At 37.1% G+C, this 18218-nt stretch overlaps 1 protein-coding gene across 1 annotated transcript; it reads right to left on the bottom strand.

Moving 5' to 3' along the window:
* Nucleotides 1–5138: 5138 nt before the first annotated feature.
* On the bottom strand, nt 5139–16977 carry LOC308703217 (uncharacterized protein; the record flags this gene model as incomplete). Its single annotated transcript, XM_081386539.1, has 11 exons — nt 5139–5834; nt 6066–6199; nt 6296–6471; nt 8626–8891; nt 10940–11080; nt 12621–12627; nt 14778–15007; nt 15145–15275; nt 15365–15540; nt 15683–15948; nt 16923–16977. The coding sequence occupies 11 exons, from the start codon at nt 16975–16977 to the stop codon at nt 5584–5586; spliced, it is 1833 nt and encodes a 610-aa protein (XP_081242665.1). The 3' UTR covers nt 5139–5583.
* Between the last annotated feature and the right edge of the window lie 1241 nt (nt 16978–18218).

Genomic DNA, 18218 nt, shown 5'->3' on the forward strand with positions numbered 1-18218 from the left:
TGATTCTTTAGTGTCCGGCTAAAAGATATATTTGAGTGTTCCCCCCCCCTTTGTCTTTTGAACAGTTGTCTGCAAAATTGTATCTGTCAAGACATTCTTCAGGTATTTACAGCTAAGGAACTTTATTGGCAAAATACCACTCTACTGAAATTGAGAAAATATTGCTAAAAGACAAACATTTTTAATTTATACATTGAGTTTAACCTTCCCAGGAGACACAGAAAATATTCTCCAGTTCAAACAGTTTTCCTCTGGCCATGTCACTCCTTATATCAGAAATTAAAATTTCCACATACTGCTCAAAATGCAAAACATCAGTTGGTAATAATAATTGTATCTGGTCTTGTCACAGAATTCAGTTGTTTTGAAAGAAAATTGCAGACCACATTGGCAATATTCTGGGATGAATATACAGTACAGTAGATGTTGATCCTTGTTCATTTATTCTAGGTCTTCCTGCTGGTAGTATTTTGAATAAATATCATAAGAGACTGATGTTCTTGATCAATGAGAAAACTCCAACTTCAATAAAAAAAATGGCATAACCTTGTGAAAGGTTGAAAGGTTGAAAGGTTTGACATGAATATTACATTCTTCTAGACTTACAGTAGGCTATTTCATCAGATATTGGCACCCTATTTGGACTATTTCTCTCACCATGGATGATTGCTAACATTTTTATTGAAAACTGTTGTGATGGCTCAAAACAAAAAGCGTAGTCCTGTGACTTTTTATGTATCTTCCCCTGTAACCTATCAATTTCTTTGTTTTTATTTGATTAAGAATTGATTTGAGAATTGTGCATTTAAGGTCTGCCTGAGCTGTTGTCTTTCAGCTTTTTTCTCTTTAGGAGCCGCTTTGTTTGTATGGGCATGTAAGACTGTTAGATGACTCTCTCTTGAGAAATGAGAGTCGAGTGTCTGCACCTCACCGGTTAGGGTCCCGCGGCTGCTGAGCTGGTAGGGCAGGATCGATCGTGTAGAGGAGTCTGACGGGAGTTTTTCCCTTTTGGGCTTCTCCTGCTAGCTCTGTTGCTCTCATATCGGTTCAGAAAGCTGCTCTTAAATGACGTCATGCGTAGGTGGAAGAGTAATAACTGATGCTGATTAATCTATTCAAGATCTCAAAGATGCTGCTGTAACAAACATGGCACCTAATTACTACTTCACTGCTTTATTCGATGTTCGATCAAATAAATTTACCAAAAATTATACGGTTTTGGCAAATTTGCCAGTGGTTTCAAAACAATTACTCTTGGCTGTAAACACCCGTCTCTGAAGCACTTCAAATCTTTCAGAAGACAGGTGTTTATGTTTCTAGACTCCCCCGAGAACACGCTGGATGTTTCATTCTGAGTACGACACGAAGTGAGAATTGATATGGTGTATGCAACAACTGGTGGCTTAAGGTGCTTCGAATGTGCCGATTTAGGTCACGAAAAGTTTGCATGCCCACAAAGAGATCGTGCACCAGAGGATAGGCCTAGTGTCTCAGGAGAGGGACATGTGACACTGCTCAAGAGGAACAAGCAAGTTCATCTGAAGCAAGCGATTCTGGTTCGGCGCCATCCGCTATGAAAGTACATGAGCATGTTGTTATTAATACAGATACCAATGTGAATGAACGTTAGCTAAATGAAAATACTCCCAATACTGTACAAAACATCAATGCAGATGAGCAGCAAGATATTGGCCCTCATTTATCAAAAGTGCGTACACCAAATTTCCAGCGTACACCTGGCGTACACCCAAAACCACGTTGACTTTGAGATTTATCAATATGGACGTTGGCGTACGGCACGCTCAAATCCTACGCCAGCTCAGGAGGTGGTGTACGCACGTTTTGAGTGCGGGAATGCGCAAAAAAACAATTCCTAACACCACAAAACGCACTGACAAACTAAAAGATATAATATATTATGACCCACTGTAAAAAAACAGCAACATAGTAATTATAAACTTAAGTGTTTATTTTTGTGCAACATGGACTTCAATGTTTAATTTGTCAAGTCAAGTTTGTGTGACTTTACCAAAACATTTGAATTGTAGGCATATGTATTCCTTAAGTTGCGAGCCTGTGCGCTTTACCTGACGTTTTGTTTATACTTTAGCCTGGCTCCGCAGACTGCGCGCGCACCTCCCCAAACGGACGAGGCGTTTATACTCGACGCGCTCGCCGTTGTACTATTCTTTGAAACGATGGTTAGGCCAGGGTTAGGCCCGGCAGGTATGCACGGACTGGGTTTAGTAATGAAAGGCTTTCAATGACCAAAAAAATAATTCAGACATTCAGACATAAAAATGCCATTCTTCTTCTTTTAAATAATAATAATAATACAAATAATAATAACGACATTCTTCTTCCAAATAACAATAAGCGTCATTAATAATAAAAATCTAGAAATCAATTTTGTTTCTTTCCACTTCCCTGGTTTCGCTTTCTCTTTCTCAAAGAAGTTTCTCTTCTTTGCCGTCTTCCGTGTGTCCATGGCGTAAAATGAGGGCGTGGGGGAAGCGGAGACTTGAATATATAGGGGCGTGTTATTCTAATGACGATCGTTTTCAGCCGCGGCATTTATCAAGGGCAGGTATTGCGTACACCAGAATTTCAAAGGTACGCACAGCTTCATAAATCAGGCGATGAGAGGAGTGTAAGCATAATCTTACGCCAATATATACGCCCGTTTCTACGCAAGATTGATAAATGAGGGCCATTGTGATTGCAGGGCCTAGTTCAAGTAGGTATGAGGAGCCTGTTTGCTTGGGTACAAGAAAGAGAGAGTTGTGTCTCAGCAATGACGGTAGTGCAATGAATGATGTATCTGACGAAAATTATTCTCTCTCTGATTATGAATATGACTCTCAAGGAGGTTTTGTTTGTCGACCTGAATGTGATTCTCATGATATGTCCATTAAAGATATATTTCCTACCTATTAGATCAAATATTTATAAAATATACTGTCTTTATGTTGTTTCTACATTAATTTGGAGATTAAATGTGAAATTATTACAATATAAAAATATATAGTAAAAACTTTAATGTTCGGTGTGATTAATAAAAAAATTGTGATTAATTAGTACATTTTTTAATCAATCGACAGCACTAATAAAATATAATGAAACATTAAAAACATATGTGGTGTTTTTTCCTCGTTTTTTTTAAAATGGTTTTCAGTTAAAAGATTAAATATTTTGCCAGCATGAGGTCTCGTGTGACTGTTAGTCTTTTTACATCAGTGCAAAACTAGGGTACGCAGATTTAGACATATTCATCAGCATTCATTGATTAATACCACGTTGTAGCAAAAAAAGAAAAAAAAAAGGTGTGACCAAATCACGTGCTGGTGCGACCAACTGAGAAAGTTGGTAGCACCAGTGCAACCAGTGGAAAAGTTAGTCTGGAGCCATTATAGAAATGCGTTGTCATGCTGATGCAATCACAAAGCTGATGATTGTGAAAAAAGTGCCGCTTTCATCTATTTATCAGTATAGATGACCAGTTTCTGTCTGACTGACTTGCAGCCTTTAACAGCAAAGACTCTCTCTTTTTTGGGAAAGAAGTCATTTCTCTCACCACTCCAAATACCATATCATGAAATTGGTGTATTTTTAGATGGGCAATCTCAGCCAGGACACACTTGCGCACATGCTTCTGCTCCAGGGGTAGGAAAGGAATCTAGTGATGTTTCTGGATGCCGTCGTTTCTTGGCGTCAACTGATGGTCACAGTCATTGCCTTACGTGCCTGGGCATTAAGCACTCTGAGGCTGCGTTCATGGATGAGACATGTTCTCACTGCGGGAACATGTCCATCGTGGTGTTGAGATCTAGACTCAAATACCTCAAGAAAAGTCCCCTTGCCTATTCCTCGTGGTGGCACCCTCCCTGCACGATTTGTGACACACTGCATGATTTTCAAAGTAGTCGGGTCTCTGTTCTTTTCACACTGCACGACTATCTGGGGTAACATTCAGTTGCTTATGTGTTCACACTCTGCACGATGGATCGGTGACAGGAGGTTTCACATGACTTTACAAAAGAAAAAATCGCTGACAACTTCTGTCTGGTCCGCAAACTACGTTTCACAACCAAACACACGCGAGAAGTGTGAAACCTTCGGGGGTGGTGGACAGGGTTTACATTAAGACAGGAGTTTGCCTTAATCTAGTTGATCATGCATTTCTTTTCTTTTATTCCACAGCTGGTGTGTGTAGTTTTTTATTGCTTGCATTCAAATAATTTTCTCTTGTTTTGTTTTTTTAATTGCAGTCTTTTTCTTCTGCCATTCATGCTTATCAGCTCCATGCAATCTTAAGCTTTTCTTGGTTCAGCTGCAGACAGTCTGAAAAGGTTTTTTGGCAGTTTGCTAAAATAAAAGACCCATTCTAAGAGCCATCGTTTAAGCTGTTGACTTTTCTACCTTGGGAAAGAATGTTAAACGAACAACTTAAAAAGGCATGACAAATCATGACATAAGACTGACTGCCATCACTCACATCGCACCAATGCATTATCCCTCATGAACAAATATAACGTCTGACTTTTGCACGTGCATACCAGTTTACCATTATCGTTCTTGAATAAACATGACGTCTGAACACGGACAAACGGTGCGTGTTGACGTGTCAAAATTCACACGTTTCGTTTAAAGACTTTTGAACGTGATCGCTTGCCATAGTGTTTACCACTGACTTCGCGACGCTCATGTCATTGTCACTCACGAGTCACGGCTCACGTCGCGAGACAGTCTCGCAGTATAACGCAGTAACGCAGCCTGCTTACGGGGAAGTAACAGTAATCTAATTACTGTTTTTGCAATTGTAATCTCTTACTTTACTCGTTACTTGAAAAAAGTAATCGGATTACAGTGACGCGTTACTTCTAGCGCGTTACTGCCCATCAGTGGTCATGGGAGGGGCCTGTGCAAAGTGACGTCACATTGCCCCGAATCTGAGAACAGCTGGTTCTGAGACAGTGCTTATGATTTATGGAGATTTAAAAAAAAAACACTGGGTGGATTTTTATCATTATAGGGTGGTTGTGTACACACACTGCCAACACACAATTATGTTCAAACATCATGTAAAAGTGAATTTTGCATAACAGGTGCCCTTTAATTATCATAGAGATGAAGGAAGTGAAGTGATATTGTTTATTCACCATTTGGGTTGATTACATCCTGAGCATATGGTCATCAACAATTGTAGAATGGGAATTGGTGTGGGACACAATGGGGTGTCTCAACTTCATTAACATACAAACCACAAAAGTTACAACAAGAGCAACTTTATTTACTTTAAGAGTGGTAAACTGTAACAGGATAAAAGGTTTAAGATTAGGATGTTCTGGGTTCATTCTGACGCCGGTGAACCCAAGGTGCTTTGTGTACACCTGCTATGCTGTAATAAACTTCATTTTTGAGATCTTCGGCGTCCACATCATTTTTTCTTACACTATGCAATGCACATCATCACCAAAACTGGGATATTAATGAGCAAAACCTAAAGTCAGTACCTCATTGATGTCAGTAACACCTCATTGATGTTCAACTATGTGCATTAAAGAAATTGCAAAATTATTTTATCTATTCATCAGAATAGAGAAACAGTTTCTGTCTAACAGACTTGCAGCCTTTAACTGAAAAGATTTTCTCTTTTTCAGGAAAGAAGGGCATGTCTCTAGCCACTTTATCTGCCAGATCAATGTCTTCAGTCATGTTCAGATGGACCATCTCAGCCATGACGCACTGACGCACATGCTTCAGCTCCAGAGGTAGGAAAGGAATGAAGTGATCAACCAGATGATGATCTATGAGACTGGAGTGCTGAAATCCACCTGTAAAAAAGAGAAACAAATTTCATTTATGTAATACAAGAATGTAACAATATATGTGCAGGTTTAAGGGAAATCAAATGCAATAATTACAAAAATTAATGAATTTAATTAACTTTTTTTTATTTACCATTTCCATATAAAACTTTTATATAAATATACTTTAAAATATACTTTTGCCATTTTTTTAAATGTACATTGGAAAATATATTTCAATATTCTTTCAATACACACTGTTCTTATCATTTAAGATGTTTTGAGAGATTTTAGTCTCCAGGTCATTGCTGTTCATCCTGATCTCTTCCCGTTTTTTGCCTTCTTTCCAGAAATCCAGCGCCGTCTCGACAATCACATTCCCACCTGCATTACTACAAACACAGCTTCTCATTAGTTGGGTCGATCTTTTGGGAGAGTAGAGGTATTTAATTAGCACTCAACTTGAATCAAACAATTTCATTTTTTACCTGAGAAAGATGAAGATTGCATTGTGAAACGACACTCTGTCTACACGGGCATTGTAGTCCAGAAAAGGTTTTAAGGTGTCAATCAGCTGTGGATGCATCTTATCCATTTCATCAAATATGAACATGGAGCGGGGAAACCAATATACTTCATGAAGAATCAATTTCTTTATTTTTTCCTGAATATACAGATGAGGGTTATAAGGATATACAGAATATACAAATGCAAATGCTTTTAAGAACATGCAATTTTTGTATATTTTTTAAAGAATATGATTTACTATGTTTTTAGTATAGTAACACTTACTGCCTCTTTTTGTTTTCATTTAAAGAAATCTTAAACATTATAGCCACACAAATGTGGTTCAGGCATCGCGTATTTCAACTATAATCTCATATAAACATATAATTAGCAACATTTTAATATATAATATTTCATAGGAATATTGATGTATAATTTATTTCCATATTCACTTGTGTCTCCCAAAATGCCTGATAAACAGGATTTAAAGGAGAACTCCGGTCAATTTTAACATTGAGCAAATTTTTTTGTACATTTGGAGTGCTGTCAATACAGAGAACAACGACAAAAATCGGTGTTGCCTACACCGTGTTATCCTCTTTTTAAAATTTGCACCCTGTTGACTTCAATGGGGCAAGTTTTAAACCTGCTTTTAGCCTCTTAACATCCTTGATGTGTCATTACAAGTGCACAGCTAATGTGAGTGATTCCTTCAGTGAACACGGGTGAATCTGACTGCAGTAGATGTGAAAGATATTAATATTAATCTTTAATAAAAGATATTCATCCAGCGCACATACCTGTATTTACATCCTGTTTTCAGTCGAAGTCCATAGTAATCGATTGTCGAGTTCACACGCATAGGTTTAGTTACCTATGATCACGCGCGTGAACTCGACAATCGATTACTTTGGACTTCGACCGAAAACAGGAAGAAAATACAGGTATGAGCGCTGGCTGAATAAACATCATTTTTATTCATATCTTTCACATCTACTGCAGTCAGATTCACCGTGATCACTCTGAAGGAATCACTCACATTAGCTGTGCACTTGTAATGACACATCAAGGATGTTAAGAGGCTAAAAGCAGGTTTAAAACTTGCCCCATTGAAGTCAACAGGGTGCAAATTTTAAAAAGAGGATAACACGGTGTAGGCAACACCGATTTTTGTCGTTGTTCTCTGTACTGACAGCACTCCAAATGTACAAAAAATGAGCTCAATGTTAAAATTGACCGGAGTTCTCCTTTAAGTCCTGATGTCCTCTACAGTGGACATGAATGAAATCAACCTCCTTTTCTGTAACAGAAAGTCATTTTTTGATTTTAAACCCCATATCGTTTTCCTGAGATGTTGGTTTATGAAATACAAATTGAAAAGTAGTCCGATTTAAATTATAATTACAATATATTATCATATTTCCATAAGAGTGGTACATTTGATCACTAAATTAATGTCAGGCATTTTTAAAGACCAAGGATAAGTTGGTATCTATAAACATCTGATATCTCTGAAAAGTCCTGAATGTGCACTGTGACATGTGACATGCATGGTGTCAGAGAAATTCACTAAAATATAATGTCCACTACAGTGGACAAAAGTCTATTCCTGGGTCCCAGGAGGATAATTGAAGGATCAGTAAAAGGAGCTCACTCTTCTAAATTAATTTGGCCACACTCATAATGACAAAATGTCAAACATGGCTGAACAGAACTAAATATGTTAAAAGTAATTTTTTTTGTCTTTTGTTTATTTTAGATACAAAACTGCTTAAAGGAATAGTTCACTCATAAGTTGTACTTTGCACTGTAAAACATTAGATTTATGCTTAAAATAAGGTAAAGCAATTTGGAATTAGACAAATAAACCTAATTCAAGATATAATTCCTAAAAACAATCTCATTAATGTATCTTGCTAGAACTTAAGACAAAAATACTGATTAATAAAATAATATTTTGCAGTGGAAGTTATGGTATGTTATTGAGCTTTAATGTTAATGACATGATGTGCACGCAGCTTCAGCTTCAACTATATCTTGATCTAACCATGCACCCATGTTTGGATCAAATATAGACACATTTTTTAATTAAATTTGAAACCCAAATATTTGAGCCAAATATGAGTTGAAACCACCCAGCATTTTTTTTTTTAGTGTGGTAATGCACGACTCCACAGGGAAGTATTGTGGCCTTGCTCACCAAATTGACCTGCTCTGGCACAGAAATCTGTTGACAAAACACTTGCAACAGCTAGGCTATTCGCTAACTAACTATGGATTATGTAACATGAAATATGTATTTTTTACCTACACTGTAGATGTGTGAATGTTCTCTGTGTGGGAAATGGAGCTCAGATACAAACACATGAACATGTTTGCTGGTTTCCCCTTTTTTGTAAATGTTTCTTGCGATGATTTTAGCAACATGATTTTTCCCAACTCCTGAAGTCCCATGGAAAGACAGAACCAGCGGTTTGTTTGGGTTTCTGTCAGTCATAAATGACGATACAGCTTTTAATACAACATCAGACACGATGTGCTGCCCAAAGAGAGATTTATTTAAATCTGCGTCCAAACCTGAAAGATGTAAAGATGTGTGGTCAAAAATATTGTTAGTTTGTAGTTTGCAATGATAATTTATACTAAAAATTTATAATTTAGCTTATAATTTATAGGCTTATTATAACTATAAATAACTGAGCAAGCACAAAACATTTTTACAGGGTTGCATTTTGTTACACAGTACCACACCTGCAATAATGTTGCAAATTTCTCATGGAAGAACTAGTAAATGAAAGTAATGTTATAACATTTAGAATAATAAATGCTGAATTTCAGAAAGTGAATTCTTAAGAAATATAAAAACAGAACACTTGAGTCTCAAATAGACTAATTTACATATCTCTCCCTTTCGTTCAAAAAGCACTGAAACATCATACAAATTTAAGACGTAGGCTACCAGGTAAACGTATGAGGTCCCTAACATGTGGCAAGGGGGACGTGGTAACATTCTACCAATAGTCCAGTCATTTTAAGCCAAAATGGGGGTCAACCTTGAACAAATTGCAACAGAAGCAAACTCAACTGATTTTGTATCCTCAATATGTCCTGAGTAAGGAAAAAAAAGCCCCGAAGAATCCCATTAAAAAGACCCAAATATAGCCTATTCATTCTTTTTCTTACGTGAATAGAGTAAAAATTTTAACCTTTAGATATCACCATGAAAATTACTGAGCTGATTACGTACATCAAGACAAACAAAAAATGTATTACAAGTTTTTTTTAATTGTTTGTTAACATGGACAAACGGTGCATAATCTAATTACGTATGTGCTAATTTGCATAAATACCACAACAGATCTAAACATTGGGTCTAGCCAGGTGAAAATATCTTGTTGACACATAACAGTAAAATACTTAATGTTAAGGTCTGAATGGAACCCATTTAGGCTACCCATGAGCATTAATACATAGAGGCAGGAAGAAGTACTTTAGAAACCAGCCTTTATTAATTATTATTGTAGAGATGGGGTTTGGGGCTGGGTCCATGGGACTGTTTCTGGGGATTCACTTTTTATTTTACCTACCTTTTGTATTCTGCATTCTCCTTACCATTGTCTCCTGTTCTTCCCACAGACTCGTCCCCGAAACAGTCCCACGGACCCAGCCCCAAACCCAATTTAAAGGCTGGTTTCTAAAGTACTTCTTCCTGCCTCTATGTATTAATGCTCATGGGTAGCCTAAATGAGTTCCATTCAGACCTTAACATTAAGTATTTTACTGTTATGTGTCAACAAGATTCAACAAGACATTTAGCCAACGCTATCTCACGACCAATTCGTACGAATTCGTACGAATGATAAAAGGTTGGCTAATTCGTACTAATTCATACGACCTAGCTCGTACGAATTTGTACGATTTGTCTAAACCCACGTGATGGGTAGGTTTAGGGGTGGGGTCAGGGGTAGGTCATTCGTATGAATTCACACGAATTGGCCAATTCGTAAAATATGTACGATTTTGCAAAAAACGTACTAATTCGTACGAGCCAGGTCGTATGAATTCGTACGAATAAGCCACCTCGTAGAAACAATTTCAAAAAACTTGTAATACATTTTTTGTTTGTCTTGATGTAAATAATCAACTCAGTAATTTTCATGGTGATATCTAAAGGTTAAAATTTGTATCCTATTCACGTAAGAAAAAGAATGAATAGGCTTTCGAAACTTTCCCCTAATGGGATTCCTCTGGGCTTTTTTTTATTTATTTTTTTTACTCAGGACATATTGAGGATACAAAATCAGTTGAGTTTGCTTCTGTTGCAATTTGTTCAACCTTTTTTAATAAAATGGCTGGACTATAACATTTTAACCATGCACAAAAAAAAATAAAAAAATAAAAAAATACCACATGTAGGCTATTACGCGGGATAAAAAAAATATCATACTCTTTCAAGACCCCCAAAAAACTTTAGCCTACACATTGCTGGAAAGTTATTAAAGTTTGCAAAATTAAGTTTGTGACATTCGAAATCACCGTAGCATATATTTTGGAAATAAACAACAAAACATCTGAAGCGTAAACTTAACTCTTCTATAGGCCTGTTATGTTCCGGGTATACTCACGTTTAGTGTCAAAAGGGAGCAAACCGTCCCGTTCCAAATACACGTTAACCAGGTAAGAGCCGACAGCCGCAAGCACATCCAGGAAACCTGACGCTAATGTTATATTAGACAACACAAATAAAACGATTAAAAGATTTTGCGCTAACATTGTGGAAGCTAATCACTCAGGACTCTTTCAGTCTTGGTTTCATTTTTGTAAAGGAACTCGGAGGGGAACTGACGAATTAAGAAGAGTCAAACTATATAGGCTACTCCTTCAGTAAACATTCGGCTTCCTGGTAAACAATACATATTTCAAAGCAGCTTTACAGAAAATGCATGTCTCTAGATTACAATTTAGAGTGCTCTGTTATCAGAGGTGGCTGTAATTAATTTCAGAAATTAAAATCACGCAGTTAGCTAATAATGTGTTACAGTTTTTTTTTTTTTTTTTTTTTTAATTGGTTACAAGCATCGGTCAATACTGAAGCCACATGTTCAAAACTCTTCACACATTCAGTGAAACAGAAGTCTGAACAATTTTTCACACAAAATGCATTCAATGACCACATTTTTCAAAATCCATGAACACTTTTGTCATTCATGTTGTAATAATGTAATTACATTCATTCATTACATGCAATTGATGCATGTTGTAATTGTAATGTTGACATGTATTTTCTGAAAAGCTGTTTTGAAACGATATGTGTTGTGAAAAGCGCTATACAAATAAATGTTAATTGAATTTAATTCATACCTCACACTATATTTAAATTTTTGCTATCACGAATGCTAACACACTGCTTTCAAAATTGATAAAAGCACATTCAGATTGCAAACTCTGTGCATTTCTGGAGGAATTATATTGAAATATAAAATCTTAGCTGAATATTTACAATGAAATTACAGGTTTTTTTATTGCTAACAATCAGTGTTCATTACTCAAGCCACATTTTCAAAACTCTTCCGTCTGCATTACCAACGTGAATCTTGGCCAAACAGTTAATCTCACTTCCAAAACTCACTAAGACCAACAAAACACTTCATACCTCAAAACAAGCTTGTTTCACCATAACACTGGCAACAATTCTCATTCAGAAAACACGTGTCATTCATAACACACTGACCTAAAAAAACATACAACCGGGAGCATTTCATAAATGATAAACTTTGATCTTTGAAGTTTGAATGATTCTCAACTAAAATCAGTATTTCATTATTGGATAAGAATAACATATTTTCCTTTCACAGACTGTATTGCAGCGCAAAGAATGAATAAGAAATGCAGCATTTTTTATTTTCTATATATTTATATAGTAATTTACCTGCAAATATAAAAATTAGAAATAAAAAACAAAACACATTCCCAAAGCAATAATTGCGCAAACAAACAAGCAAACATCAGAACATGTATAATCCAGTGTGTATTGGAGTGCCAGCTGTGTCAGGAGGCCTTTCTGTGCAGTTCGTATGTTTTCTCCGTGTTGGTTTACTCTGTGCTCCAGTTTACCTCACAATCCAAAGACATACAGGACAGGTGAATTAGAGAATGGAAGTTTGCCCGAATGTGTAAGTGTAAATGTGTGTGTGTGTGTGTGTGTGTGTGTGTGTGTGTGTGTGTGTGTGTGTCATCCCTGTCATGGCCCGTCCATCTGTCCAGTGTGTTTTTGACCCGAGACGCTGGGAAAGACTCCAGCCTCACCACAACCCTACATAGGACAAGCACTTTGGAAAATGGATGGAATTCATTGACAGTCCAAAAGGCAGTTGAAGGATGACATGTGTAATTCAAATATTTGTCTGACTCCATTAAAGTTGTTGTTATTCTTTAACCTCTTATTCTTTAAAGGTAAAGGTCTTTCTTAGAACTGATAGGAAAACGTAGGATTTAACCTGAACGTTTATGAAAGTTATCAGTGATAAAAGGAAAGATTCTCAACATTCTTAAAGCAAGCAAAGTTATTTATTAAGTTACATGTTTAAAGGGGTCATTTAATGCCATTTTTGTACAAGCTAATATGATTCTTTAGGGTCTAAATTAAAAGTTTGTAATATACTTTAATTAAAAATTATCATTAGTATTGTAAGAAAACACTCATTTTACCTGGTCAAAAACAGCTCTGTTTTCAGCACGCCGTTTAAGTGCATGTGTCTTTAAATGATAATGAGCTTTGCTCACCCCGCCCCTCTGTTCTGTGGGCGTTTTGACCTGACACAACACACATGGAGTGTTGCCTTGACAACGCCATATATATTTTGAAGAATGGCAGCGGGAGCCTCTGAGGACACTGTGCAACCGTATCAATTTGCACCGGAGTCGGACCCGGAACAAAATGACGGCCCTTAAGAAGTTCGACAATTAAAGGTGGTATCAGTGATTTCAGGCCCAGAAATATTTTTATCACATTCATCTAATCTTTCCTAACGATCCGCTAACTGCCCGGCCCATAAGCATGCCGTCAAAAAACGCGTCTCTGTAGGCAGCCTAGGCTCCGAGATCTGCACACAAAAACAAATGGTTTAGCCAAACAATCAAAACCAAAACAAATAGTGTTCCAACCAATCACCGACAGGGGGAGGGTGTTGTGAGGTTTTGAGCCAGATTTTTCTTCAGCTCTGACTTTGCGTGCAGCCGTGCACGAGCGCAAAACCTCACAACACCCTCCCCCTGTCGGTGATTGGTTGGAACACTATTTGTTTTGGTTTTGATTGTTTGGCTAAACCATTTGTTTTTGTGTGCAGATCTCAGAGCCTAGGCTGCCTACAGAGACGTGTTTTTTTGACAGCATGCTAATGGGGCAGGCAGCTAGCGGATCGTTAGGAAAAAAATATAGATATTTTTGGGCCTGAAATCACTGATACCACCTTTAAGGCTCGAACAGGACGTTTTGAATGGTTGGTTAACGTAATGTCACTTTGTGTGTACTGGCAGGGTGAGGTACGAACGCTATGTGTTTACTGATGAATACGTTAGTTCATTGACAGATTGATTACAGTATTAGTTACAGCTAATAGTCATGAAAAAAATTTTTTCGGTAAATGTAGGCTTTGTCAGTGATGCGTAATGTTATCTATGCAGTATTAGGTACAACTGTCAGGGCTGAAGCACTGACATGAGGTCATGGCAGGAATGTTTCTAGCAGTAGTTGAAGGACACCTACGATTTTTGTGTGACCATTCATCTTCATGCAGTTATAACAGTTTTTTTGACATTACTTCTTAATCAGTTAGAGACACCGTTATAAACCATCTACAAAAGTAAGCTTAGTGTAGTATTACCATGTTAACTTTAACACCTGCGTACACATTTTGTAATAACACAATAACCATAACGCGTTGTTCATTATAAACGAGATGAACATTGACATTCTCTTCAATGCATGTTTAACCAATAGTACATTAGGATACTTTAATATCTCTATTAAGTTCACCACCATTAATTTCAGTTTATAAGCTGTCAGATGAGACCAAACATATTTACATATTAGAACATTATACTAGTTGCATATTAGAACACACTAGTAAATAAACAGTATGTAGTTGAAAGCCGATATGTCCTGTGAAGCAAATGGTACAGACGTGTCATTGAGGTGAAAATGACACTGCCTCTCCCGACAGAACCATCCTGTGCCTGGAGTGTCCCAACAGTCCTCAATCAGCATATTGATGAAATCCCTTGCACTAGATAGGCATTAGAATACTGTGATGATGAAAGCCATTGTGCAACATTTAATTCACATGTACATTTAAAAGGCTTTTTGAAGTAGTATAGGGCAGTAAAGAGTTCTGCCCATATTTGCTCTGACCTACAATTGTGAAAAGAAAGTGCTGCTTTCATCTATTCATCAGTATAAATGGCCAGTTTCTGTCTGACAGACTTGCAGCCTTTAACAGCAAAGACTCTCTCTTCTTTGGGGAAGAAGGGCATTTCTCTCACCACTCCAAATGCCATATCATGAAATCTGCGTATTTTTAGATGGGAAATCTCGGCCAGGACACACTTGCGCACATGTTTCTTCTCCAGAGGTAGGAAAGGAATATAGTGATCAACCAGATGATGATCTATGAGACTGGAGTGCTTAAACCCACCTGTAAAATATAGAGGAACAAATTTTACATATGTAATACATACAAGAATGTAACCAGAGAAATCAAATGTAAAAAAATTATAATATTTATACATAAATATATAGATCAGAAAATATATTTCAATGCTCTTTCAATACCCTCTTCATTGAAGATGCTTTGAGCAATTTTAGTCTCAAGTTCTTTGCTGTTCATCCTGATCTCTTCCCGTTTTTTGCCTTCTCTCCAGAAATCCAGCGCCATGTCGACAATCAAACTCCCACCTGCATTACTAATAAACACAGCTTCTCATTAGTTGGGAGAGTTTTGGTAGAGTAGAGGTTTTTAACTCTGCTTGAATCTAACAGTTACAGTTTTTACCTGAGAAAAATGAAAATTGCATTGTGAAATGACACTCCGTCAACACGGGCATTGTAGTCTAGAAAAGGTTTTAAGGTTTCAATCAACTGAGGATTCATCTTGTCCATTTCATCAAATATGAACATTGAACGGGGAAAACTTGATACATTTCCATGAATCCACTGCTTTAGCTGTGCCTGGATATACAAAACATACAAATCCCAGTTAAGATGATTAGTTAAATGCTACAAATAGCCTACCACAGTTAAGATTTATCTTAGTCACAAGGCCTACCTGTTGAATTAAACTGATCTTATTGGAATATACATTATTACTTACGCTATAGAGGTCTGACTTTACTTTGTGTGGGAAATGATGCTGAGATGTAAATGTGTGAACATGTTTACTGTTTTCTCCTTTTTCATACACATTTCTTGCGATGATTTTAGCAACATGATTTTTTCCAACTCCTGAAGTCCCATGGAAAGACAGAACCAGCGGTTTGTTTGGTTTGCTGTCAGTCATAAATGACGATACAGCTTTTAATACAACATCAGACACCATGTGCTGCCCAAAGAGAGATTTATTTAAATCTGCGTCCAAACCTGAAAGATGTAAAGATGTGTGGTCAAAAATGTTTTTGTAGTTTGCAATGATAATTTATGTCCTACTAAAAATGTATACTATAATGTATACCATAACTTATAATGGGGGACTAAAACTGTACTAACTTATAGTCCAGTTCAGACTATGTTGGTCTTAAGTGGACAAATTTCTCATGAAAAACTAGACTTGGTAGTATATGAGAGTAATGTTAACATTTAAAAAAAAAAGCTGAATTTCAGAAACTTAATTCTTAAGAAATATAAAAATACAACACATGCCACACACAAAAAACGTTTTTTTTTTTACATTGCTGGGAAGTTATTAAAGTTGCGAAATTAAGTTTGTGACATTAGGAATCACCGTATCTTTTGAAAAACAATCAACAAAACATCTTAATCAGAAAATTACATGCAATAGTCCTACGTTATTTTTCTGTTTTACTCACATTTAGGGTCAAAAGTCAGCAAACCATCCTGTTTAGAAAACATGTTAAGCAGACCCAGATAACATGACGCTAATTTTATATTAGATACCAGAAATATAATAAAAAAATGCTGTGCTTTCATTGTGGAAACTAATCACTCTGGTCTCTTTCAGTTTTCCCGTTTCGTTTCTGAAGAAAGTAGGAGGGGAAATGATGAATTAAGGTGAGTGAAACTGCAGGAGAGCCGCTAACATGGAAGTTTACTTTCGTTTTCATTAACGTCATAAAAGAGGCGTGAACTAATAAAGAGAACAGCAAATACAAAGTGTGAGAATAGTGAACCTAGGAAGTGGTTGTTCCAGAGACAGATAATCTGGACAGAAGGCAGTAAACGGGCAGTATTGTGTCCTGTTGCTTCTTGACGCGCTCCAGTGAGTCAGGGAAAGGAGAATTAGCGTTTTGTACCTGCATATCTTCACACAAGCCTACTCCGGTCTAAGCATGTTGGCACAGCTTGTCATTAGCCTACTAAAGCACTCCTCTGTAAACCTGCGATCTGCTCAAACCTGGTCAGTGACTCCACGCCTGCGCTGCTCACAATCATGACTAACACACACCAATCACAAACGCTATGCTCACCAGGGCTGCCAGAGTTGACACTTTTCACACGCTCTCACGCCACACATCCATTTTCTCACGCACAGAAAAATTGCAGAGCAAAGTGGTACTTTTAATATTAAACTAATTCTCAGCTCTTCCTCTTAGATTCCGACAATTTTATTACGAAATTCAGACAAAAATACCTTTGGCTCGATTGTAAATGTGACGTGATAGATCGCTGAGCGCCTCAGTTCAAGTGCACGTGAACCGATCATCTGTTACTTTTTTTTTTAAAGATGCAGTACAACTTACCGAAAGTATACATAGGCCTACTGTAATATCAACCAATAGTGTTTTTCAACCACGGAAAGAGGTCAATATAACAACAGGAGAACAATTATGTCACATAACGTTACATTTTACCTCACGAAAGCCATTTAATGACCATAGCATGTTAATTGAATACAGGCCCGGCTGCAGAATGAAATGACTGAGGGGGCATGTGAAATTGTTAAGGGAGCTTAACTTTATACCATCAATAAACAATACACACTGATAACTTGCTTAGAAAAAAAAGATAAGCCAGCGTCATTTATTATGCATATATTAACCCTTTCACGCTTAATTTTAATATTCTAACTGACTCCCCATAGTGAGTTTCAGGGGCGATTCTAGGATTTTCATTTTAGGGGGGCTCAGCCCCCAATGAGGGTATGATGTAAAAAAAAAAAAAAAAAAAAAAGTTAGTTTATGGTCTAATGCTCATTATTAAAGGTCCCATGACATGAAATTTTCACTTTCTGAGGTTTTTTAACATTAATATGAGTTCCCCTAGCCTGTATATGGTCCCCAAGTTTCTAGAAATTTCAATCGGTGTAAATCGAGCTTTTGCTATCTTTCTCTGCCTTTGAGAAAATGGAAGCTCAATCGCGCTGATCTTGAATCTCCTCCTTGTGACGTTATAAGGAGGAATGTTACCTCCCCTGTCTCTGCTTTGCCCGCCCAGAGAATATTTCTCGCCCATGAGAAAATGAGCTAGGAAGGAAGTAGGAACACGCGCGCGCGATTTTAGTTTGTCCACGAGAGATATCATGGCTTTTGAGCGAGCGAAGCATAACACTTGCTCAATAATTGGATGTACAAATGAACACCGAAGGGTTAATACAGAGCTGGGCTTGCTGAACGTCTGAAACTAAAGTCTGGATCACTCTCTTTGGCTCAGCTACACACCTCGGAACAGTAAGT

The sequence above is a fragment of the Scardinius erythrophthalmus genome (genome assembly GCF_964197995.2).
Source record: "Scardinius erythrophthalmus genome assembly, chromosome: 15".
In the NCBI taxonomy this organism is placed as follows: domain Eukaryota; kingdom Metazoa; phylum Chordata; class Actinopteri; order Cypriniformes; family Leuciscidae; genus Scardinius; species Scardinius erythrophthalmus.